The sequence below is a fragment of the Musa acuminata genome, chromosome BXJ1-8 (assembly GCF_036884655.1).
Source record: "Musa acuminata AAA Group cultivar baxijiao chromosome BXJ1-8, Cavendish_Baxijiao_AAA, whole genome shotgun sequence".
In the NCBI taxonomy this organism is placed as follows: domain Eukaryota; kingdom Viridiplantae; phylum Streptophyta; class Magnoliopsida; order Zingiberales; family Musaceae; genus Musa; species Musa acuminata.
Window position 1 is genome coordinate 2,883,152 of NC_088334.1, and position 24,522 is coordinate 2,907,673.

Consider the following 24,522-nt stretch of genomic DNA (forward strand, 5'->3'; position numbering starts at 1 on the left):
ATGTCGAAGGGGTCCGTTCGAAGCCCGTTGGATGTCGAGGGTCGAGAGCGCATCTCCAACGTTCCACAACAAGCGAACGTTCCATGTGACGGCATCGACCTCATATCAGCCACCAGAAAAGAACTCATTGCGCTGAAGGTTCTGTTGCAAGCAGCAGCCAAAGAAAGGTCTCATGAGCTTATCTTAGAAGTTCCAAGTCACATAATCTTGCACGAGAACGCTGGTCGACGGAAAGAAAGAGACTCTATGGTAGGTTGCATGTAATATATTGACAGGACCATTGGGTTTGAACGTGTTCTTGCTCAGGAGAAGTAGCTGGGAAGATTGAAATTTTCGATTTGTTTGGATCAGTGTCGGAATCATAATCTCCAGTGTGCATTCCCCATCGAATGCCATATTTCATTCGATCGGCTGCATGACATCAATCGAGTAATGTTTATGATTTAGAAGTGATCAGATATTTGCATCTGTTCTTCGAGCCGAATCGAACCCGATGAATCAAATCTATCGTTACTTGGAGACGATGGATCGGACCACCCGACCATCACACGGTGCACAATCGACGGTGCCAAGGGCATAAAGCCGAGAACACCCCGAATAGTTTTCGATCTACGCGCTTTCCCTGCCCGTACCATCCACCTTTCTTCTGATTGGAGGAATCGAAGAACGCGGGTCCCACATGAACGCCGTCGTCTTTCTATTTGCGCCGAATGGGTGAAAAGAAACGGTGAATCGAGCGCACCCCGCACGCAAATTGGGACCGTTGGTCGATGAATCCCACGAATCTCGAAGCAGCCGTCGCAGTCGGGAAGCCATGACGTCAAGACAAAGGCAAAGACTAAAGATTCCCGAGCCCCCCAGCCGACACCCATGTCCGTCACCCGATCGATCCTGACCGTCAAACTCGCACATAACAGTGTATGCGCCGATCGTTCGTTTCTCGCTTTTTACGGTGTCTTTTTGGTATGATGGTTTGTGTGCGTCCGAAGCGCTGCTGTCGATAGTATTAAGGGATAGCACCAACTCGTTTTTATGTATGGAGCTTCCGCACCCTCCCCTTCGTTCTCTCGTTCGTCGTCCTCGATTCTTTCTCCTCCTCGATCGGGCGAACCCAATCCAACTCACCAGACCCCTCATAGCTCTCTTCCTCACTCTCATGGCTTCCAATTTACAGCTTCGTGATTCTTGATTGGGAGCTCTCGACCAGGATCTGCGGTTTCATCTCTTCTTATTCTCCTACCATATCGTCTTTATGTCGTCGCCTACATCGGTGTCGCTGTCAGGGGGCAAGATCTGCTTCAACTCCCATTGCAAGGAGGTTATACCGGACCACACGCCTCCGCGGAAGAAGGGGGGGTGGCGCCTTCGTTCTGGCGAGATCGCTGAGCTCTGCGACCGCTGCTCGTGCGTCTTCCCCCTTCTCTCTCTCTCTCTCTCTCTCTCTCTCTCTCTCTCTCTCTCTCTCTTGTTTTTTTCGTTTTGCAAATCTCCCTTTTTACTGTTAAGAAAAAGGTCTTTTCCACGTTGGATGGTTTCTATAAATGAATTTGGTTGTTCTGGAGTTGGGCGCTTCGGTGCTCAGATTTGATCGGGCGATGCTACTTGCTGCATCATTAGATCATCGGGGGCCTGCGGCTGCGGCGGCTGTTCTTTTATCGACATTCCCTTCCTTTTGTTATCCTGACTTTGAGGTTTTCATCTTTACGTACTAACAGTCTATTAGTCGTGTTATGTTGTGATTGCTTGCTGAATTGGAGTTCTGTCGTTGCGGATGGAAAAAAGGTCACATATTTGAAATATGTTTCTTTTATACGTTTTTTTTTTTCGTGTTGGGAAGGGCGGGGGGGTTGAGGGAGGAGGCGGGGGCTGAACGTATGTAAGGAAGTGCAATAGGATGGTGCTTTTTTTGCTTGTGATATTGGATATGCGGTTCTGAAGGGTCGAACTTCCTTTTTGTTTCTTGGTTTACTGTTGTCTTCAATTTGTGTTCTTCGTAAGATTTGGTTTCGTGTCTTTGTGGTGATGGATGTACGGTTCTAAAAGGTCGAGCGTTCTTTTTTTTTTTCCTTTTTCTACTGTTCTCGTCAGTTAGTAGTGCCCTTCGTAAAGATTTGCCCGGGATTTTTTTCGTTACCCTGTAGCTGCGCTTTTGAGCAAGGGTCTTTCTGCGAGACGTTTCACTCTGATGTTGCTGGTTGGAGGAACTGTGAGGCGTGTGGCAAGGTTAGAAAATAAAGTCTCAGTTTTTATTCTAATCAGTAAGGTTAGCATGTGCGCCTCTGGCCTCACCCCGAAGTGTTAATAACGCAAAATGTTGCTGGTGGCTGTTTATGTGGTATAACTTGTTTTGCAGCGGGTGCATTGTGGGTGTGTTGCCTCAGCCCCTACGTACGTGTTTCTTGATGTTGGAGGAGTTGAGTGCATTGCATGCGCTAGGAAATCTCTTGCGATGGTGAGCTCAATAATGCTTTTGTGGTGATTGTTATGCAGTATCTAAAGGTTGCACTGTCACTTTCTATATATTTTTTTCTGGTATATGATTGTTCATGCTGCACCACGTTTGAAAATTTTTGTTGGTCAAAAAATATTTAATTGGCTTTTTGGATACAAGAGCATAGAGTTTAAAATGTAAGGTTAATTACCTAATTTCATTAATTGTAGGCACTCTGTACTAGTTTCGTTGCTTCTGGTTGTTTTAACAAAAGCCTGATAAAATAAATTCTTTGTTCACGCAAAGTTTTTGACCCCTATCACTCCTATATTCTTGTTGCGTCCCTTCCGTCCAAATCTTTAAACATGACTACTGACAGGTAACTGTGTAGGAAAGAGGTCTGAGAATGGTATAACATGATCCTATTATTTTTTGTGTGCACATTAGGAGAAATGCAACTAATTTTGCAAGTCAAAACTTGGATAATTTAGCTGCTGTATTCATCTGACCTAGTTTTAATATATTAGCCCAAATGTCTATTTCCTATTTATATCATCCTTTGTGCTTATTCCAGATAATGTTAGCTCCAGATATAGACATCCGAGAGCAATTGTTTTGGTTGCATATTAGTTTTTACCACTTACCCAATTCCTTTGCTTTATGGTTGCTCTTAATATATTAGGCACCAAATCAAATGTTGTCTTCTCCTATGCTTATGCACCAACATGTATCTGAGAGGAGAGATTTACCTGTTAAATCTGGGAGACCGATAACCAGTCCATTTTCTGGACAGTGGCGTCAAGCTCCACATATGTGGAACATGACAAGCTTGCAGTCTGACTTACAGCAAAGGCTATCATATGAATTTGACAGACCTAGTAACATTGAAAAACTGGCACCTGGAGGCCGCCATTCTATATCAGCACATGAAAAGAAATTTGAAGAACTACCCGAAAGAATAATGTCTGGCAGCCATAACAATATTGCACGAGACAGATATGCTCATGGGAACACAGGTTCGGAGTCATTTCCTTCATACAATAAATATAAAGAAGAAGTAAGAAACAGTGATGTCTTGCTAAAATCTTTCTTGCTTGTAGGAGAAAATGATCCTGATTCTACAAGGAAATCAGTAATTCCAGATCCTTGTTCAACCAGTTCTGGAGTTAAAATTGAAGCAAAAGCAAATTCATCTATCAAATTGCAACCTTTACCTATTTCAAAAGAAGACTCTTCTCCACTTATTGGGTTGGCAGCTCCCTTTTCATCGACAAATGGATCAAGGGAGCCAATGAAGTTCTTGTCAAACCAACCAACACAACTAACAACTTCTCCATTACCAAAGCAGTTTTACCCCGAGGGTATCGCAGATACTGAACTGCAAATTCAAATGCGCAATGGAAGAGCTAGAGTGGATGCCCGTTCACGAACACAATTGCTTCCTCGATATTGGCCTAGGATAACAGATCAAGAGCTACAACAAATATCTGGGGAGTATCCTTCCACCTTGTTAATCGTTATATATTTGGTTTAGTCATTGTTAATCTAACCTTGATTTGTTGACATTCTATTCATATTATTTCTGTCTAATCCACTGAAGCTTTTGCTTGACCTATTATAAGTACAAATTCCGTCATCACTCCATTGTTTGAAAAGATGTTAAGTGCTAGTGATGCTGGCAGGATTGGACGTCTTGTGCTTCCAAAGAAATGTGCTGAGGTGACTTCTTAAGCTTTTCAGTTCTTAGAAATAGATCTTCAACAAATCAAGTAATTGAGCCCTGAAGTTTATAGAGTAATTGTTTCCCTATCTGGTTGTATTGACATTACTCTTCTGTTGAGCCATGTCTCTAGGTGCATTATAGTTTCCTACTCACATCGAAGTGCTGTGTGGCCATTGCATCTATATCTATTACCTATTTTGTTGTTTAATACTCTTTCCATTCAAATTTTCTCATGATTTGTCATCTATTATGCCAAAGCAACTAAACTTTTTTTTGGTTTTTCTTACTTGTCTCCGAGATGATCCACATGCTGCAGATGGTCAGCATGCTGCCTCTTTCAGGGTTAAGTATAAAAGTTGAACCAATTTTATAAGTTCTAAAATTAGCTCTTTGGTTATTTCTTCCTCACTATGTTTCTTGATCTTCACTTCTTTGCTTCATCCTCTTGACCTCTACAGGTTGTCTTTGATTCATTCTTTTTATGGCCATACCATGTGGCTTTTAGTGTAGAACTGAAATGTTGAAGGGTACGACTGATGCCAATGATGCTTTAATAATGATTGTTGACTTTACTATAACAATGCTATGGAAAGGAAGCATTAAGTAGAGAGTCTACAACCGATATTCAAGAATGATGGCTTACTTTCTTGAGTGATGGCTTAGGGCTCGGCCCAAATTTTAATGGATGCCAAGCCTTAGAAGTTAATGATTCATTTTGCATGAAAGAATGTGAATTTTAATGGATGCGAAGCCTTAGAAGTTAATGATTCATTTTGCATAAAAGAATGTGTGCTGCAAATATCTACATCTTATAATGTTACACTATAAGATCGTGATGGGATTTTAACAATTACATGTAAGCATACTAGATCGTATGTCTGATACCTTTTTGCAATGGGATTGTCTACATGCAAATGGATGAGCTTTTGCGAAATTTTCTTGAACGTTCTTATACTTGCCAACCTAACTGGGGAACGCAACTCAACTGCCACACATATGTGCCAATCTGCCTGCATATTTTCTGGTTTAGGATATCAACTCACCATGTTAGCCTTCCTGGGCAGATGATTGATAACACAATTACAATCTTTTACCTACTCAACCAAGTTTTTATACTTCAAATTAAAAGATTTGTACAAATAAGTACTTCAAAGTCTAAACTATGGTAATTGATATGAATCTTTCATTTTGCATTATATAAATAATGTCGTCATATGTTTTTTTAAGTTGCTAGTAAATAAAGATTACCATGCTGGTTCGCATGGATTGCCACTTGCCAAGTCATGCTGGTTCTTGCTGTGACATGCTGGGCTATGAGATTACATGATCAGGCCAATTCTTGCCAGTGTTGGTGGTTGTTCCAGGTGGCGTGCTGACCGGATTGGCATGGCATGGCAATGTACCATGCCAAAAAGATATTGACATGTCTACTTTTATTTAATGATAGTCTTGCTGCAAATTTATATCATGCCGGTGTACCTTTATGCATATTCTTTTAGCTATTGAGAGGCATGAGTTACCACTTCTACATTTCACACTAAAATACACCCTTACCACATATGAGAGGCATCGATGTAAATAGAAAATTACTTGTTTCTTGGGAGGAATAGCTGGTAAAGCTGCATTTAGAAACCGATCATAGTCTCTAGAAGCTTCTTTGCATACTTTTGGCCGGTCAATCTTTGACCAAGGTAACTTAAATGGGTTGGGTTCCAGTTATAGTTTGACTCCAATACTTGTCCGGACATTAATTTGAAAATTGAAGCACAAAATATGCAGTGTTGGGTTTTAAGTTTGGAATATATAATTTAAACTTTGTTAGATATAAAATGTCTAAGTTTGGAATATATTCTTATCTAGACTAGAGTAAGAATTAAGTTTGTGATTGTCTCTGACTATCGTCATGGTTGTTACAACATAGGCATACTTTCCCACAATTTCTCAGCCTGAAGGACTTCCTTTGAAAGTTCAGGATGCTAGTGGAAAGGATTGGGTGTTTCAGTTTCGTTTTTGGCCTAATAATAACAGCAGGATGTATGTCTTGGAAGGTGTTACACCTTGTATTCAGGCAATGCAATTGCAAGCAGGAGACACAGGTACTATAAGCAGAGCAATTTCTTTTTTCTCAACTGTTGCAAGCCGACTATGCTATCTGATACTTCTGTTCTTCTTTGTATTAATCCATCATAATTTATCTGAATGGCAAATGCATATGTCTACGATTCTTCCCCCTCAGAACTCTGTGAATGTATTTTACCTGACCTGTATATTTGATCCTTTGAAATCTTGTATTGAGGTTACCATTTATTCCAAGAAAAGTAAAATTAGTGTAATTGACCCTTTATGTTCCCATTACGACATGAAATGTCAAGTCATTATATTAGCTTTCTGAAAGTTGTTTCATCCTAGTGGTTGTAGTTTTTCACATTTGCTCTTTGCTCATGATGTGATATATGAAGGTTGTGCGGGGATATACATACAATTTTCCATATAATAAAATTGTTTGAAGATGCTAATGGAAAGGGCTGGGACTTTACTCTAAATACACCTCTTCGATTCTTTTTTGTTCATACTCTTCTTTATTCTCTTCTATTCCCAGAGACAATTTTACTTCCAGTGAAACCAAAATTTATTTGCTATTTTCTGGTGTAACTACACTTTATGTGCTTCTGCAGTTACCTTTAGTAGGATAGATCCAGAAGGAAAGTTGGTCATGGGATTTAGAAAGGCTTCTAGCGGCTCTACTGAACAGGTTGGTTATTGTGACTTGTACGTTTAACATTCTTGAAATAAAATATGCACGCATGACCAAATTATGTAGATCTAGAAAATAGATAGATTCTGACTTCTTCATGAAGCATATTGACAGAGAGATTTCTCATAAGATGTATTGGCATCCATGTGTCATCTTTTAAATGTGTTGCTATCAATTTTGTTTTTCTTGGGCAGCATGCATCTCTATATTAGCAGAACAATAAAAAGAGACTTTTACCATTATAAGTTTAACTAGGGATGTTGCACTACATAGAGGTCAGTAGTGGGAAAAGATGTTACCATTCCAAGTAATATTTCAGTTGAAGTCTACAATAGTTATACATATGGTCTTATTTGCTCTGGAGGACCTTATCATCCATAGGAATGCCCATTGTAGTATGGATGATTTTATATGCTAATAAAAATGTGGGATATGATATCTTTCTAAGGTGTTCCAATTTATTTGGTTAATTATTGAAAATTCTGACTTTGTTTAACTTAAGAACTATGAAGTTTAAAGTTTGATTTTCATATTCATATGCAGGATACTCAAACACATATATCTGGCAGTGATTTCTCAACACTTCCAGAAGGTAATGACAAAATTGCTGTTACAGATCTCATTGGAAATGTCCCTTTTCGAGCCTCTAAAGCCAGCATAGAGCCAAGTAATCCAATCAATGCAGCAGACAAATCGTCCTGGCCTAAGTTCACAAAGGCAGGATTTATACAACAAGATGAGCCTGCTGCCAGGTCGTTGCAGGTTCCTAGCAAAAGGAAAGCCAGTACTCTTGGCTCAAAGAGTAAACGTCTACGGATTGAAAATGAGGAATCCATGGAATTGAAACTAACATGGGAAGAGGCTCAAGAGCTGCTCCGACCACCTCCAAACTCTTCTCCTGGGATTGTTGTGATTGAAGGTCACGAGTTCGAGGAATATGAGGTAAACAGCTTAGAGTTATCATTTATGTTATACTTAACCGCTATGGTGATATTTAACTTTTGATTCTTAAGTCACAAGGTATATCACTTTGTATTACTCTTATAGGTTTGCTTCATGCTTAATAGAAGGATCCAATTTTGCTCCATCTTGTCGTTTGTATGGTTTATTATAATTTTCATCCTTCTACTTCATTGTTTAGTTTCTTTTTGTCATTAAGATATTTTTTCCCAGGTTATTGTTTTGCAGCTTTTGCTTTTTTGCAAATTCACCATATTCTTCTACTGCATGCATACATTGAAAATTTGAGAATAGTACAATCCACTATGCCATGCATGATATTTATGATTCCTATAGCGGTGAGATCTTATGCAAATGCAAGGTTTTAAATGTAGATACTGGTACCCATCAATCAGTGCAATAATATATGCACAAAACTATGCTAAAATTTCTAATTTATGCATGAATGGGTAGAATTTGTGCTTAGGCTCTTATACCTTTGTATACCCTGTTGGGTATAATTTGTCTGATTGTGTTTTGTTACTTTGGTTGCACTTATTTGTGAATATAAGACTATATATCCAGTTGGCTGCTAATTTTGTTCCTTATCCTCAGGTTTATTTTAAATCATTTAACTACATGATGTACAGCATCTGATGCTACATGGAAGTCCAGCAAAAGTAGATTGTTGATTGTTTAATATCTAGGTCGGATACGTTTGACTAAGTGCTTCTGTATTTTTTTGGTTGCAACGTTCATAATTTATACACGTCCGCCATTTATGATTAAAAATTTATTACTCATATAATATCCAGATTTAAAATCTTTTTTGCTTATTAGAAGTGGAGAGAAAGACTGTTAGAAAAAGAGAACTATTCCATTTTTCTACTGTTAATTCATAGAGATATCTTATGGTTTTAGCCATGGTTTTCTGCTATTGACTGCTGGCGAGGGCAGCTGTACTGATCCTTTACAGCAAGGAGTGTGTCAGATGACAAAGTACATTCTTCTGAGAGAAATGAGGAAAATTGTTCTTTCTTGTTATCTGATTTTCAATAGTCAATACCCAAGTAACTCTCAAAATATAAATATAGTTGCATCAGTGAGCTCTCGCTCTTGGTTAGCTTGAACTGGAACAGCTATATCAACTGAAAGCTTGATTTGCTTAAAGCAACCTTTCTGTTAGTCCTTTTACTGTCAATCAAACAAAGAGCTTAGAAAACTGACTATCAATGGTGGAAGTTACTCTGATGGAATGGAGTATCACAACTATACATTGAATAGTACACATTACACATCAGACTTTGCATATCTTATAGAGATTGGCCTTGTTGCTGTGTTGCAGACAAGACTCCTCGCAACGGAATAAGTTTTTAGAAGGTTTCTAGTAACTAGTAAGATCGGATTATCCTAAAATTTTGCTCTTTGGATAGTTGGACTTATATAGGGCTAAATGTCAGATAGGGACAGATAAGTTGATGAATTAAGTTCCAGCCTTATTGTTCCCTTTGCTTTTGATTTTATTGCTTTTTCAAAGGCATGGTAATGAAAGTATGAAACTACTTTTCTCCATACAAACAGATTTTAAGCTGACATTTCTCTTATGATAAAAAAGATCAGACTCTTGTTCACTTAATCTACTCCAAGTGAGGTAAAATATAGTGAGTGCTCAAAAGACTGAACCTCTTTCTGCTCAAGTCAGTCGTTTTCTGTTCTCTTGTGAAACTTGAGCTCTTTAGCACTCTTTTCAATGAGGAAAAAGTGCTGCTGACAGAGCTTTAATAAGATGACATGGCTGCTCATTCTTTCCTTAATAAATACTCATACAGTAACATAAAATTCAACTCATATCATAAAATACAGTAATCATATTGGACCGAAAACGTCTTACAAGATTCGCTGATACTGCATGTAAAAAATTATTATGAAGATTCCAACAATGTTCTGCAAAATAGAATAACAAATAGCCAAATTAAAATATGATTAAACTAACCTAGTGTTACTTGACCACATTGCATCCCTTGTTGACTATGTTAATTATGAGATTGTTAACATCAGTCTTTGGTTATTTTATTTATGGGACTAGCATTCTTTCTAATTTTCTGGTTCAGAAAGAGTCTTCTGGCCATTTGATATCCCAAGCTATTATTTATCTTGAATCTTGATAAGTAGATCATTCATATCCATGTTTCATAGTTGTATCCATGCTGGATCCTTTTTCAAATAACCATGCTTACCTTGTGCTCAATAAGCACAAGGTTTGTCATATGTAGTATTATATATTTAAAATATTTTCCTTTGTTGTATCTGTGCTGGATCCATTTTCAAGAATTGACATATCAGCATATCCATAGTAGGTTGTATAATATTCAGTATCCATATCCATGTTTCATAGTTCTTACCAAACCTGCTGCTTATGGAGAAAAGCTCAAGAACCTTTTTTTTGCTAAGTCACTTTGCCATTCTAGTAAGGGATCAAATGCCAGAAAATGCATTGATTTACCATGAATATCTGACTTCATTAGACTGTCAAGTTCCTAAATGCCCCATAACTTCATTTTAGAGTGTCATTCTGTAAACGCAAAGCATTTTCATTCCTAAATGCCCCATATTCATTACTATGCATATATAATTTGAATTGGGAATTATATTTTCTCTTTTTAACAACCAATTCCTTATTGTGAACAGGAAGCACCTGTATTAGGGAAGCGGACATACTTTACCACAAATCCAGCTGGGTATTCTTTCTGGCACATGTTCCTTATTTCTTAACGTCATACATTTTAATTACTTTTTAAAGTTTGTTTAATGCGGTTGTTTTCTCCACTCTGCAAATGTATATGTTGATTGCAACATCTGGGTGCTATATATTATGCTGAATTTTTTTTTCTGATAGATCTTAAAATGAAATTAAAACTTGCATGCCAAATGTATCTATTGAAGAAAACCAGGCCAGTGATACACCTAAAGATCCAAAAGAAGCACTTCTGTATATTATATTTGTATATGTATGTATATATGTATATATATATATATACATATATATATATATATATGTATATACATATGTATATATATGTATATGCATATGTATATATATGTATATGCATATGTATATATATGTATATGCATATGTATATATATGTATATGCATATGTATATATATGTATATATGTATGTATATATATATGTATTTATATATATGTATACATACACACATATATATCTCAGTTGATCAGTATCTTGACATGTTGGTCGTTGTAGTTTTTAAATGGTAACTTACAGAGTTTGTCCTGTAGTACAATGTAGGATAGGTTGGCAGTGGAGAACCTTATCAATTCAGTTTGGATTTCAGTCACTGCTATAGGGAACTGGCAATATATGATAGTTAAGTCAAAAAACTCCATGTGGGTTGCTCCCGCATTCATTTTTATTCTTTTTTATCAAGGCATTCTGTTTAGAATCAGGCCATTGTATAGTATGAACTATGAAAAAGGAGTATGTCTCAAGGAGGTATAAATCTTGCATATAAGTTATGAGGAATTAGAATGCAGAACAGAGGAAGGTACATGGTATTAAAAAATGAGTTACAAAGTTAAAATGGCTTGGAAATTGGGCTACATATTTATATCAATGGTATCCATATTGAGAGGTGAGAGAAAATCATGGAACTCTTAATCAGTGGAAGACGATTCTACCCAGAAGTGAGAAGTAGGAACTTCATTTGTACTGGTACTTCCTATATGCACAAGATTTCCCTTGAAGTTTATGCTAACAAGGGGAAGCATATTTATCCAAACCCCTTTACCCCAAAAATCGTGTTCTAGGTTCTACTTCTTTGCTCACAATTCTTTTCACTCAAACTGCTATGGTATTTGATCTGGATCTTATTTCATGTTGTAAGCAATCTAGTTACTGAACCTGTGTCATGGTCCAAAGATAATGGATATCTGATTCTATGCCAGAAACAGACTAGCAGTATGACTTGTATCTGCACCCATACAGTGTGCTCGGATTTTCATGTTTAAGGTAATTCTGTGTGAGAGAGAAACGAGTTTTTGAAAGTGGCATAACTAGATGAAAATTATGATTCTTCTTTGAAGTCTTCTCTCATTTAGTGTGTGTGTGTTTAATGTGTGCACTTGGATTAACTTTTATCATGCTAACCAGTTGCTTTTGATGAATCCGAATCAGTTTACCCATCATAATAAGAACATTTGGCTCAATTTTTCATCTGCTTCATAGCCATGTGGGAAAAGCAAAATGTTAACTTGTTAAGGGCTTATTTTGACAAGTAATTTTGGATCCATTTTCTAATATCATGTAGAAGTTGCTTCCTCTACCCTTATGCCATGTAGTGGTAGGTTTTGTGATATAGAAATTTGGACTTTAAGATGAAACAAGGAGCATAGGTGTTTAACCCACATTTTAGATGTACTTCGTATGTGGATTATGTGTATTTGCATGTTTCTTCAAGGATTACAATTTTGTACCGTATCGGAATTTTGATCTCGGCTCGGTATGGTAGAAGAGGTGGTTTCTTCTCCCCACACGCGGTTTCTTCTCCCCGCGTGGGGAATGGTTTTTTCTCCCCGTCGAGGCTTCTTCTCCCCACGTGGCTGAGGAGAAATCGCTGACGACGTCGAGGCCTCGTTGCCTCAAACGAGGAGGTGACATCTCGTCTGCGACGTCCGCGACGGATCAGGATCGTCAAGGGAGAGCGGCGTCGGATCTCCAGGTTCACCCTTTTCTTCTCCCTCTTCTTCCTTGTCCCTTGGCTAATACCGCTCGCTATGGTAATGGGGCAGAAACAACTCCAATCAATAGTACCGCCCAGTAGTGGGCGATCCGTGTACCGGTCTACTGGCGGACCGGTACGTACCACCCGGTATGAGCAGTATCATTCGAAATTAAAATCCTTGTGTTTCTTTACACCTCATTTCTATTTTGTCACTCAGTATAAATGAAAAGTTCAATGAGATTGACTATTCCTGCAAGTGGTTGTCATTCGAATCTACGTAATGTTTGCTTATTCTATGGGAATCACTTGTTGTTACTTCATTAACATGTATTTAATTGAATAAGAATAAATTACTTATATTGTGCTCATTGAATGCTAATGTTTGTGTTTTTGTTACTTCATTAACATGTATTTCTTTTAATAAGAATAAATTACTTATATTGTGCTCATTGAAATCTAATGTTTGTGTTTTTGACCAGTGAAAATTATCGATGGGCTCAGTGTGAGGATTGTTTGAAGTGGCGCAAACTGCCAATTGACACACTCCTGCCATTTAAGTGGACTTGTACTGAAAATGTTTCGGATCCTGAAAGGTGATTTGGAATTTCTTTAGTTTTTAAGAAGCTAAAAACATTTCAGAGTTCAATTAAATGATGGCATCCATAGATGGACCTTATCTGTATTAAATATAGAATAAAAGTCTATCCCATAGATTTTCTACTAGATTGTGCTTTGTCAAAGCTGAAAGGCTGTGAATTGCAATTTTCTTCAGGCAATCACAACACATTGTTTGCTGTATTACCTTTTGTGTTCACTTAGCATAGCATTTAAAAGCTTTACATAGCTAAAGACAGCTGCTTGAGAGCATTTTGTTTGTGATGCTCAATTTCATAAGAGTAATCACTTTGGTAAGGTACTGATACATGTGAGATTTGCATGATTTTAGAAGGTCGGTGATTCTAGTTTCGTAAGCAAATTGTTTGTGATGGTCAAAAAAGTTTCTGTGATGTAAGATGCAAGAAGCTACTAGAATTACAGTTGCTGCATGAAAACTAGAGGATGGGAGTGGCATAACTGTTGGATGGCTGTGTGGCCCTTTGTCATTTTGGTGCTCACCCGGTTGCAGGAAGGGAAGAGAAAGACCCTCCAAATTTGTTGGCCTACAATATGAACATCATTAGGACACCAGAAATTGCCTCTGATGGAGTGACCAAATCTAACTGAGACAATTCTTTCAAGAGAGCTTTCTTTGGGTTCATAGAGGGCTCTGTTTATAAAGGGGATGAGCTTGTCTGGTTGTAGAGATTAGTTGTTAGCTAATTATGGACTAAAGTTGGCATTCCTAGCGGTCAATGCAGGAGAGGAGCTGAGAAATTATGTTTGTTTACCTGAGTTGTGGTATACCTTGTCTACTTGTGGAGTGGACATGGGCACAAGTGGTTGATGACTCGTAGGCTTTTGTGAAAGCCTCTATGCTTAAGGGGCCTTTGACTGAGTTCTTGACTATGTCTTCAGAATTTGTGGGACCGGAGGAGTCATGTAAAATCCTACTTGGCTTACCAGGTGCCATACGTTGTGGCACATTCCATGGTAGCTAAACTTGATGATGTTTGATTGTTTGTGATATGAACTCTAAGTTAGAGTTAGCATAACCACAAGATATCTGTTTAATATTGTAATTTGACTTTTCTGAAACCTTAGCTAAATGTCATCAGTTTATATATATTTTTTACTGAGCAAAATGTGATGCTTCTCTGATAGTTTGACTTTTCTTTGAACATGTAGGTCATCTTGTTCATTTGCACAAGAATTGAATTTGGAGCAGATAGCTGCTATGATCTCTTGTAAAACAGGTGCGAAAAGTTCTGTGATTAATTTGGCAATACCCATTTCCTATGGTAACAAATCAAAATATTTCTTACTAATGCATTTGACTTTTGATTTAAGAACATGATAATGCCATTTTAAGCATTTGACAAGGGGACTCATTATTGCCAATATGGTTGTTCCTGTCTCATTGATAAAAAATGTGGGAGACTGTGTTGAATAGTTTACTTGAGAATTCCAGGTCAAGTATATGGACACTTGTAATGTCCTTCTCATGGAAAATACATAAATCAGTTGCATGTCTGGGTATAGGTATGGTTCTGGGAAGTGCAATGATCATTTAAATGCTGTTACTTCGATAAAGGTTTTGAAGTAAGGGTCATCAGGAAATAGGAACATCAATCTTTGGATATTTTCCATGGGGTATGTTAAAATAGACTGATCGCCAGAGTTGTATGCTTAAAAGAGGAAGGATGTTCTCACAGTTCGTCATTATTACACTAGCGAGGCACATGATAAAATGCTAATAGCATATTTTAGTACCATGGCTTCAGCTTCCAATTTGACGTCATAGACATTATGAGCACACCACCAAACACTTTACGCTAAACTTTGATGTGCATTTCTGTGCTGAGGTTCACATGTTATTTTACCGTATCATTTCGGAAGATAACTTAACCTGTAACACTGAATTTGATCTGAGGTAGCGAGCTTTTTGAAAATTTTGCCACAAATTTGATTTATCATTTTATTCAACTTGTTTTCTTGATGTATGGGTTTGTTGACACCAATTGTTTGGTGATTAGCAGATGCTTCCAAGAGGGCCAAGGTGAAAGTAGAAAGCAACAACATTGAAGTATCTGATGGGCTCGATACACTTGCCAACCTTGCCATTCTTGGTGAAGGCAAAAACCTTCCGACGTCTCAACCAACAACAAGACACCCACGGCACAGGCCTGGCTGCACATGCATCGTTTGTATACAGCCTCCAAGCGGAAAAGGTCCCAAGCACAAGCAGACTTGCACTTGCAACGTTTGCCTCACCGTGAAACGCAGGTTCAGAACACTCATGTTAAGGCGTGAAAAGCGTCAGTCTGAAAAGGAATCTGAGACTGCACGGAAGCAGCAGCAGAAGCCCATGCTACCATCGTCTGAGGTGCTGCCACAAGTGAAGAGTGACCCACCGTCGACTGGTCCAGGCGATGACAATGCTTCTCAAAAAGAAATAGCAAGCAACGATACGATAGTCGATGCAGCACCTGACCACAGAAGAACTTCTCCGACGGCAGTTAAGGCCCCTCAAATCGATTTAAACATCCAGCCAGAGAGGGAGGAAGATCCATCACCCAAATCTGATACTGGAAGCATAATGAGGCTCATCAGAGACTCCGCAACTAGAACAGCGAGATAACTGAAACGAGCAAGACCAGGAAGCCAAAATTAATTATGCAGATGCTAGATTACGGGCTTGTATAGTAGGCAATTAGATCCGCATCATCTATCCCTTCCGCTTGAGGATTGCATACCGAAGGAGCTACTTGGCGACTGAACATAGGTGGTATTAACTGCAATGGTCTTTCGAGTCATATCTGGCAAACAGCTCCAATGTGTATAGAACACTAGATCAGAATGCTGATGCATCGTAAGTTCCATTTGCTGTTGTTGTTATTGTTGTTGTTTTTGTTTCGTCTTCTGTAAGCCAAATAGGTGTGTCAAGTAGAGATGTCTGAGTCTATTGTGGGGCAGACAGGTAACAGAAAAAGTTAGTTGTAAGAAAAGGCTCTTTAAAGGTGGTGGTTAATCGTTGGCTATAACGGTCGCAATTGCATTTATGATATATATCCACGTATAATTTGAAGTAAATACTGAGAAAGTACAGCACAGAATTAGAGCCTAAAACATAAACAAAACACAGAAAGAAAAGCAATTGCACCAACAAACCAAGTAGTCATTCTTCCATCTCTTTCATCCTACCCTGAAACGCTTTTACCTCGTCTCTTTTGTGTTCTACTTTTATTGGTAGATCAGTGACTACCACGGTCGATCATCTCCGCGAACTGCTGCAGCGACCGCTGCCGCTGCAACCTCATCTCCTCGTTGAACTTTCTTATGAACGCCTCCACCCGCCGGTTCAGCTCCTCTTGCCCCAGCGACGGCTCCCTCCGCAGTGTCCCCCGTCCCACGCCCGACGTTGTCGACGTCGATGACGATGATGACTCCCCGCCGCCTCCACCGGAATGCGGCCTTGCAGTCTCGCGGTCGCTGAGCGTCTCCGACTTCCGCGTCACCGCCGCCGTTTCCGGTGCTTCCGCATCTTCGAGGGCGGCGCGTGTGTCCCACATGTTGGACTTCTTGAGGTGGCGCGCCAGCGGCACTGCCCGGCCCTCCGTTATCGCCCGCCACGTGCTCTCCAGCGTCTCCTCCCGCCTCGGCCTCGCCACTCTCCGCAGCGCCTTACCTGCACCATCGTATAATCTCACTATCATCATTCGCACCGCTCGCCAACGGAGAAAAGGAAACGGGCGGACCCGGTTTGATGGTGGCATCACCGTCGTGAGGTCACCACTAGTTTAGACATAGAGCAAATAATTCGGAGCACACGTGTGAAAGAAAAGATAGTTTAATTTGGAGGCGGTGATGATACCGTCGGGGGTGGACTTGTGGTTCTTGCGGTGACCTAACCTCACGGAAACTAGCGGTTTCTCCGTCGGGAACTCCGGCGACGCCGTGCGGTCTGGAGTCCAGCTCGACCTCGATGAAACGAGCTCCTGCTCCACTTCTTCTTCTTCTCCCGCTGCCTCCGCCTTCACCACCGTCTCCTCCTGGCCCAACACCATCGCCTCCTGCTCACCACCGCCATAGTACTCCTCCGACACGGCGGCGACCAGCCGCGTCGAGGGGGCGTCCCACGAATGTTCCTCCTGGTACTCAACCGGAAGCATGTAGTCCGGTGGGTGAACCACCATCTCTGCCGGAGAAACAGGTACCCGATCAGTAGAGTCGGCGGACGGTTTGTGGAAGCGGGAGGCAGCGGCGATGGAGAGGATTATGGCGTTGAGGACGAAGTAGAGGTAGGGCGGTGTGAGCCAGGCCAGGAGCGAGGCGTACGCCCGGGGGGCCTCGGTGGCGAGGAGCCGTCGGATGGGTGGACCCGCGTGGAGCATCACGGCCGTCGTTACCACCACCGCGACAGAGGCGAGCGCCGCCTTGAGGAACAGCATCCGCGAGCCGCTGCCGCTCGTGCGGGGGGAGCCCATCGTCACCGTCGGTAAGCGACCACAGTCTTACGCTCTTTGTTCGTTTGGGCTGCGTCGGTGGCCGCTAACGGGAGGAGAGGAGGTTGATGTATATAGAGAAGAGGCGTAGGTGTTGCTGTGACGCCATCACCTCTAGCCGCTCGGTGTCATCAACCTTCATGCTGCCGACTACGAACGTTTGGTCTGACCGATCCGAAGTCAACTCAAGATAGCGAGCATCTTTGATCTCAAGCGAGAGATCGACAGCGACCAAATCACGGGGACAAATATGGGGCGGAAGCTAAAGAACATGAAGTCCCTCGCAACCATAAAGAGAGCGTCGATCAGCGCTTCGTCGTCGGCAACTCGGGCAGACTCACCGACCGTAACGCCTGCTGATGACTACATGCAAGCATTGAATGGGACGTTCAGAGATGATGTTCACGCGGTTGCACGCGTCAACCTCGACTCGATTACGGGAACGATAAGGCTCTGTCCTGTCTTCTTCTTGCATGTAGACACGACGACCGACTCGACTCGGTAATGTCTACAGGGTCTGAACAGCTGAGTCATGCATTGACTCGCGTAGTTCTTCTTCCCAATCAAACGAGTTAGTCTGGTCGCAGCACCCACCGACGAGTGGTGGCATTCCAAGTGTCGAGGATGATGCGAGACTTCTTGGAACTCTGAGTTCTTTGCTACTGGGCCAACAGTAAGAAGAGCTAAAGAAGCTTGCATGTGATGCCGTGTAAACGATTACAAAGAGATTACAGGTGACTCAGCTACGGAGCTAATCTCCTCTGATACATCATTGGAATTTGGATGCCAAACCAATAGCAACGAGAGGGTTCTTATTATGGTCGATGACCTTTGCCTATAATATTAGTCATAGATCTACTTCGCACAGGAGGAGTTACCTTCTTCCAGCTGGAGGTAACATGGTTTCTGCTACTGGTTTAGAGATTGACCTTTGTCAATCTTCAGATTCAGAGCATCTTTTTATCTTTATTTCCTAACACAAGAATTAGGCATCACTTGTTTTGCATGGATGATCCATATGCTAAGTCACATCTCCTGAATGATGAGCATTGTCAAATAGAAAACAAGGGTGTTGAGCACTCTGCTTAAGAACTTCAAGATAAAAACACCAAGTTCTGACATCTTGACATAAAAAAAAAAAGCTTGTTTCAATCATTTATTATCATTGGATATTAATCATGGATATTTCACAAGCTGAAGGCACCCAGCTTACAACTGAAGATATCTAGCCCTAAGTCGTTGCGGCGTAGCCTCATCAAATTGGCATATGTTATAAATTGAAACACAAGAACTCACAGTCATAGAAAGTAATCTTTCATTTGCACATACCTGCAGCAAATTCTTAAGAAACAATCTGATTTGACCTTATCTTCCTCGAGGGTTTACAAGTTGAGAGAATACCGCGCTTGTTGTAGCATCTTCTGCGTCGTCGTCAGTACTGGTGTTTACTCCCTCGACTACGCTAATGCTGCTGTCCAGAGGTTCCATCTGCGGTAACATGATACCAGAGATACTCCTTATGCTGTTCTCATATGGGTCGGCAAGCGATGAAGTCTCCTCAAGCTGGAGAGCATACTCAAGGTTCCATAGAACATCTCCCATTGTTGGCCTGTCAACTCCCTGTTCTGCCAGGCATTTTTCGGCCGTGTCACCATATTTCCTAAGGGAACCTGGATGAATTTTCCCCACCAATGCTGGATCTACAATTCTTTCCAGCATGCCCTTCTTCTGCCAGCTCATTGCCCACTCCGCAATGTTCACCTGCTCTCTGGGGAGCACAGGGTTGAGAGCTGGCCTTGCACAGAGAACTTCCATCAATACAACACCAAAGGAGTAGACATCAGACTTCTCAGTCAGCTGCTGCCTCCTGAAGTACTCAGGATCGAGATATCCAAAGCTCCCTTTCACCGCAGTGCTAACATGGGTCTGATCCAAGGCAGGACCAGTCTTTGAAAGGCCGAAGTCTGCCACCTTAGCAACGAAGTTCTCATCTAAAAGAATGTTGGTGGTCTTCACGTCACGGTGGATGATGCTCTGTGCTGCACCGGTGTGAAGGTAATGCAATCCCCTTGCAGCACCGATGCAGATCTCAAGGCGCTGTCTCCATGACAGCGATGGAAGGTTGGTACCATATAGATGGCTCCTTAGAGGCCCATTTGCCATGTATTCGTAGACCAAAATCATCTCAGAACGCTCATCACAGTAGCCTATGAGCGAGACCAGATGGCGATGGCGGAGCTTGGATAACATCTCGATCTCAGTCTGGAATTCAGCTAGCCCTTGCTCGGACCTCGGATTCCCTCGCTTGACGGCAACTTTAGTGCCATCGTCTAGTGTGCCCTTGTAGACTTTTCCAAACCCACCCACTCCAAGAAGCAAGCTCTCATCAAACTTGTTGGTGGCATCCAGGATCTCTTGGAACATGAAAACACGTCCAAGGTTTGTCGAGGCCAAAGATATGCAGCTTGCTGTTCCGCTCTTCTGAGAAGTTGTTGACACTTTGCTGATGGTGTGGGAGTTCCCGTAGAAGGGTAGCGGTAACCATGGATGGTCATGGGGCCTAGTTTTTCTCTTGCGAACAACAAAACAGCAGTAGCTCAAAGTTGCCAATGCGATGACAACCAATGATCCCAAGACTATTCCAATTACTATTCCCAATTTATTCCTCCCCGAGGGTGACTCGGGCAGAAGGTCTTTCACAGCATAGACTCCATCCAAGCTTTTTGCATCGTTGCTAATCTTCATGATCTCCAACCCATTCAATATAGCATTGCTGAAATCAGCCATCGTATCTGGACCGACACTAACAGACAGTGTGTTCGAACCATTTGAGGAGCCTGAAACAAAATCCTTGTAGTAGGGTACTGCCAACTCACCCTTGAGCGATGACAGATCCAAACTGGCGATGGCAATGTCAGAATTGACATAAACATTGAAGACGAGCGTGTTCAGAGCCTTACTAACGATATCACAGAAATGGAGACGGATCAGGTAAAGGAAGCTTGGATCCACTGAGAAGACCCAGGTGATGTTGAAATTTAAATCCGTCACGTTTGCATCTTCCATGGCATCGGCGGTGGAATAAACCCACCTTGGTGCTGTCTCAATGGTGATTCCGTCAGGGTAAGTTATAGTTGCAAGATCCACCGACACCTTCACCGCAGAGCTGTTTACGTGAAGGAACTTGGCATCATTTTCCCAAGTCCTCCCAAGAGAATCATTCTGTGGTGTGAGCAGAGGACCACCCATATTCAAGCGATACATGGTCTCGAGACCGAGCACCGAAAGACCACTGAAAGGGGCATTAGGTATAGCAAGAGCCTGGTCATAGATCAGCCCGTCAGGAACCGAGATGACTTCGATCCCATTAACAAATGAAACGGAGCCATTTGACGGGATAAAGGTGAGGACCAAGGAATCAGAGGTCACGTTCACCAAGTACTCTTTGAACAGGTAAGTACGGTTGGAGTTCTTGAAGGTGAAGTTATTCATGAGGACGAACTCATCTGTCACGACGGTCAAAGGAGCAGAGCTCAAGTCATGGCCAGAATTGGGAGCGGGATAGAAGTAGAGACGGATCCAGTGGCGGCCCTCTTGCCGGATATCGAAACTATAGTGGGCAAGTTCCTGAAAGATTCGAAGGGATTGGTACACAGGGGATGGGAGAGCAGAATTGGAGGCGGAAAAGGTTCCATCTCCGGAAGTTCTTAGAGAAAACGAGGACTGCTGCGAATCAGGAACGAAAAGCTGGCCTTGGACCGACACATCCTGGGAAGATCCGCAGGCGAGGAGATAGTTGTCTGCGGGAGTGAATGCAGCAGAGGAACTCTCAAGAATCAAGGCAGGGAATAAAACAGAGAAGAACAAATAGGTCAACCTCATCATTTCCAGATTCCCCATCCTCAACTCCTAATACAGCCAGATGCATGCACAGTGAGATTATGAGATGAGTATCTCCAGCACTTTATAATTCCAAAAGGAGAAATCAGATCACCAAATTCCCAACTCGAAACTTGTGGATCACATTCTTGAGACCTAAGCAACGAAAGTCCATAACTTGCAGATCAAGATCGGCACATTCAACTGATCTTTACTTTCTGAGCTCCTAAACTATTTCTCCTCAGTTTCTGATCGCGCTAAAATGGAAAGCAGAAAGATACGAAGTAGGAAAACAAACGATCAGTCAAAAAAAATGCAGGAAAAAAGATGGAAAATAAAGAAGAATCCAAATGCCAATCACCTGACAGACCAAGGGAAAAGGATAAAGTACTCTAAATCATGAAAGAACTGAGATCCACAAGAGCGGAGCCCTTGTTCTAAGGAAAACAAAACCAGAGAAGAGTAAAGAGATAAACCTAGATAGGGACTTCTCCTCCGGAACTCAGACACACCCCCTTCCCACTCCAAGATCGGAACTCGGGCAGTGCTCCGAGGATGGACAAAGACGGGATTTTGAGCTGAATGAGCCCACCATAAGGATCTGCCAAGGCTGTTGTGAGACCCAAAACAGCTGCTTTCCAGCCTGGGGAATGAGATGAGGCTGGCTGCCACCACCTACAGAGAGAAGCCACAGGACCCACATCAGCTGTGGCCTTCTTTTTTATCCAGACACGGTGAGAGGGAGACGACAGTAAAAGAGCGAAGACATGAACACTCATAATGACCAGCTTTCCGATGGCAGCGAGCGGATTTAGAGCTGTTCCAGTCCAACCCTCGAGATCATGCGGCGCGGCTTCCTTCCATTTCCTCCTCCTCTTCCTCTCCGTGAACACCAATGCCGAGGAGCCGAGATGGATCTTCAAACGGAGCCACGAGAGATGTGCGACCGAGCTTCGATATGCACGAGATTAAATTTCGCCGCGGATGTGACAGCAGACAGAGGTCTTTTTGAGATGGGGAGAGGAGACAGAGGCCCATGTGCCTTCACGCGGCTTCGCGCACATGGCGCGCTTGACGGCGTCAGCGGACGACATCGACTCCCGTCACTTGGATCTTTCCGTTGCCCGACGGCCGTCACCTGTTTGCCGTCGGGGTCAACGTTTGATGACGGTGCCCGACCGCCGTGTCTAACTCCATCGCCAGAGATGGGTCACAGCTTGCGGCCTTCTTCTTCCCTCGCGGATGAAGCTTTCTTCATGTGTCTGATTCCTTCTCTTTGGGACGCAATCAAATCTTTGTTTATGTGGTGGTATCGTGTTTGTCACCGCGTTTAAAGGCGGACAGAGCGCCGTCGACTGTTCTATCTTCATCCTTACGTACGGATTGATTGAGGACGCTGTTGTCGTCATGCTTCGTCTTCCTTCGTCACAGTCTCCATCGCGTTGTCGGTGGATGCTTCCCCGTTTTAGCGCGAGACATCAGATTCACGGTGGATCGATCATACGCGCCCACAGAATCATGCATGCAAACACAGAATAGACGAATCGGAGATTGCAACTCGATGAAAACACTCGGATTCTGCAGTGGTTCGGAATGCATTACCGGATGCACTGCTATGAAGGAAATGGATGAATAATCCTTCAGAACCTGCAGAATGATCCTTGGGAAGGCCGATCAGATCATGTTGGATAACATGATTGACGTGAACAAGACGTAGAATGTTTGTTTGCTACTGTTGACAGAACCGCATACTATTGGCTTAGGATCCTCTCCATCTTTATCTTTAATGGCATTAGATTCTCTCAAGTTGAATAGATCTCTCTCTCTCTCTCTCTCTCTCTCTAGTCTTAATTGTTAATTGGTGAGAAGTCGGGGGATGTGACAGAAGTGCTAATACCGATCCTGAACATAACTATTAATTGGAACCATCCAATTGCTCCCCATCCATGAGGGGAGGGTTGGGAGAGCGAATTCATGTGTCCAGCTATTTAATGAAAAGAGGTATTGGTGGACGGATGGGAGGATCAAATGAGCAATTTATGGGGACAGCTTGCGTTCCTCTGTATTGGGTCGGCGAGAACAAATAATAATGGCTATGCGCTTTATTCCAGAAGAAAATTAAATGATCGATTCTTCGATTAGATCGATCGTTAGGGGAAGAAAAATCCACGAGCGTCAAATCGAACTAACTCACAAGATATATCCATTCCATCGTACATGTAAATGATGCTTTGCATACGCGAACGTTTCGATCTGCAGGTATCGTCTGCATGCATCTACCGGTGGTAGGACTTGAGGAAGGCGCCGCAGAAGGTGCAGATGATGGCCCGCCAGGTCTTACGATGAACGGGGACGTAGCAGAACCGCGTGAGGGTCACTATGTCGGCGGCGCTGGCGCACCCACCGCAGCGCGAGCAGATCCCGGCCGCCGGCTTGCTGCTCCTCACCGTCCGCCGCTGGTCCACCAGAAAGCAGAAGAACGCCATCTTCTTCTTCTTCTTCTTCTTCTTTGCCTCTCCTCCTCTCTCGTGTAGGTGTATGTATCTCTACATATGCATGCTAAATGGTGAGCGAGGAAACGAGAGAGCAGCAAGCAAGAACGAAGAAGAGGGGGTTGGCAGATGGGGAGGGGATGTCGAGACGTATGAGACAGGGCAGGTCGTTTAGGTGGGGAAAGGGGGAGGAAGAACGGCAGGACGATATGCCATCTGCTGCGACTGGTCTGGCAGACGAAGGAGGAGGAGGAGGAGGAGGAGGTTGGCACGGTGGCAGGCAGCCTTGTCCACCACCGTCTCTTTGGTTTAGGTGGTGAGAAGACCTTATCGCTGATGGCGACCCAAACCAGAAGCCTGTGCAGTTAAAGCTGCTTGAATTCCATTCTCTCCCATACTTCTCTTTGACGTGATTTATTATTGCATGCATACATTGTAATATCCCAATTTAGTTAGTTCT

The 24,522-nt window shown here is 42.3% G+C and overlaps 4 protein-coding genes across 8 annotated transcripts; 1 reads left to right on the forward strand and 3 right to left on the reverse strand.

Annotated features, from left to right (window-relative positions):
• Positions 1-1,023: 1,023 nt before the first annotated feature.
• On the forward strand, positions 1,024-16,230 carry LOC135680652 (B3 domain-containing protein Os07g0563300-like). Of its 3 annotated transcripts, none has more exons than XM_065194719.1 (13): positions 1,024-1,404; positions 2,142-2,223; positions 2,354-2,452; positions 3,225-3,447; positions 3,532-3,925; positions 4,054-4,150; positions 6,076-6,250; positions 6,830-6,906; positions 7,453-7,851; positions 10,537-10,586; positions 13,069-13,182; positions 14,375-14,442; positions 15,223-16,230. In XM_065194719.1, exons 1-13 carry the CDS (start codon positions 1,253-1,255, stop codon positions 15,825-15,827), a joined length of 2,535 nt encoding a protein of 844 aa, XP_065050791.1. In that variant the 5' UTR covers positions 1,024-1,252; the 3' UTR covers positions 15,828-16,230. The 3 variants fall into 3 exon arrangements, with proteins under 3 accessions (XP_065050791.1, XP_065050790.1, XP_065050789.1); XM_065194718.1 differs by having other exon boundaries at positions 1,025-1,404; positions 3,114-3,447; XM_065194717.1 differs by having other exon boundaries at positions 1,025-1,404; positions 3,114-3,925; positions 15,226-16,230.
• A 14-nt stretch (positions 16,231-16,244) lies between these two features.
• Positions 16,245-18,072, reverse strand: LOC135680657 (uncharacterized). Its single transcript, XM_065194729.1, has 2 exons — positions 17,061-18,072; positions 16,245-16,874 (listed from the first exon to the last, which is right to left on the reverse strand). Exons 1-2 carry the CDS (start codon positions 17,671-17,673, stop codon positions 16,441-16,443), a joined length of 1,047 nt encoding a protein of 348 aa, XP_065050801.1. The 5' UTR covers positions 17,674-18,072; the 3' UTR covers positions 16,245-16,440.
• A 748-nt stretch (positions 18,073-18,820) lies between these two features.
• Positions 18,821-22,518, reverse strand: LOC135680654 (receptor-like protein kinase THESEUS 1). Of its 3 annotated transcripts, none has more exons than XM_065194722.1 (3): positions 22,356-22,518; positions 22,047-22,245; positions 18,821-21,818 (listed from the first exon to the last, which is right to left on the reverse strand). In XM_065194722.1, exon 3 carries the CDS (start codon positions 21,589-21,591, stop codon positions 19,057-19,059), a length of 2,535 nt encoding a protein of 844 aa, XP_065050794.1. In that variant the 5' UTR covers positions 21,592-21,818; positions 22,047-22,245; positions 22,356-22,518; the 3' UTR covers positions 18,821-19,056. The 3 variants fall into 3 exon arrangements, with proteins under 3 accessions (XP_065050794.1, XP_065050792.1, XP_065050793.1); XM_065194720.1 differs by having other exon boundaries at positions 18,821-21,827; XM_065194721.1 differs by having other exon boundaries at positions 18,821-21,827; positions 21,932-22,245.
• A 1,134-nt stretch (positions 22,519-23,652) lies between these two features.
• LOC103993915 (uncharacterized) lies at positions 23,653-24,379 on the reverse strand. The gene has a single exon (XM_009414155.3). It carries the CDS (start codon positions 24,054-24,056, stop codon positions 23,847-23,849), a length of 210 nt encoding a protein of 69 aa, XP_009412430.2. The 5' UTR covers positions 24,057-24,379; the 3' UTR covers positions 23,653-23,846.
• Positions 24,380-24,522: the final 143 nt, after the last annotated feature.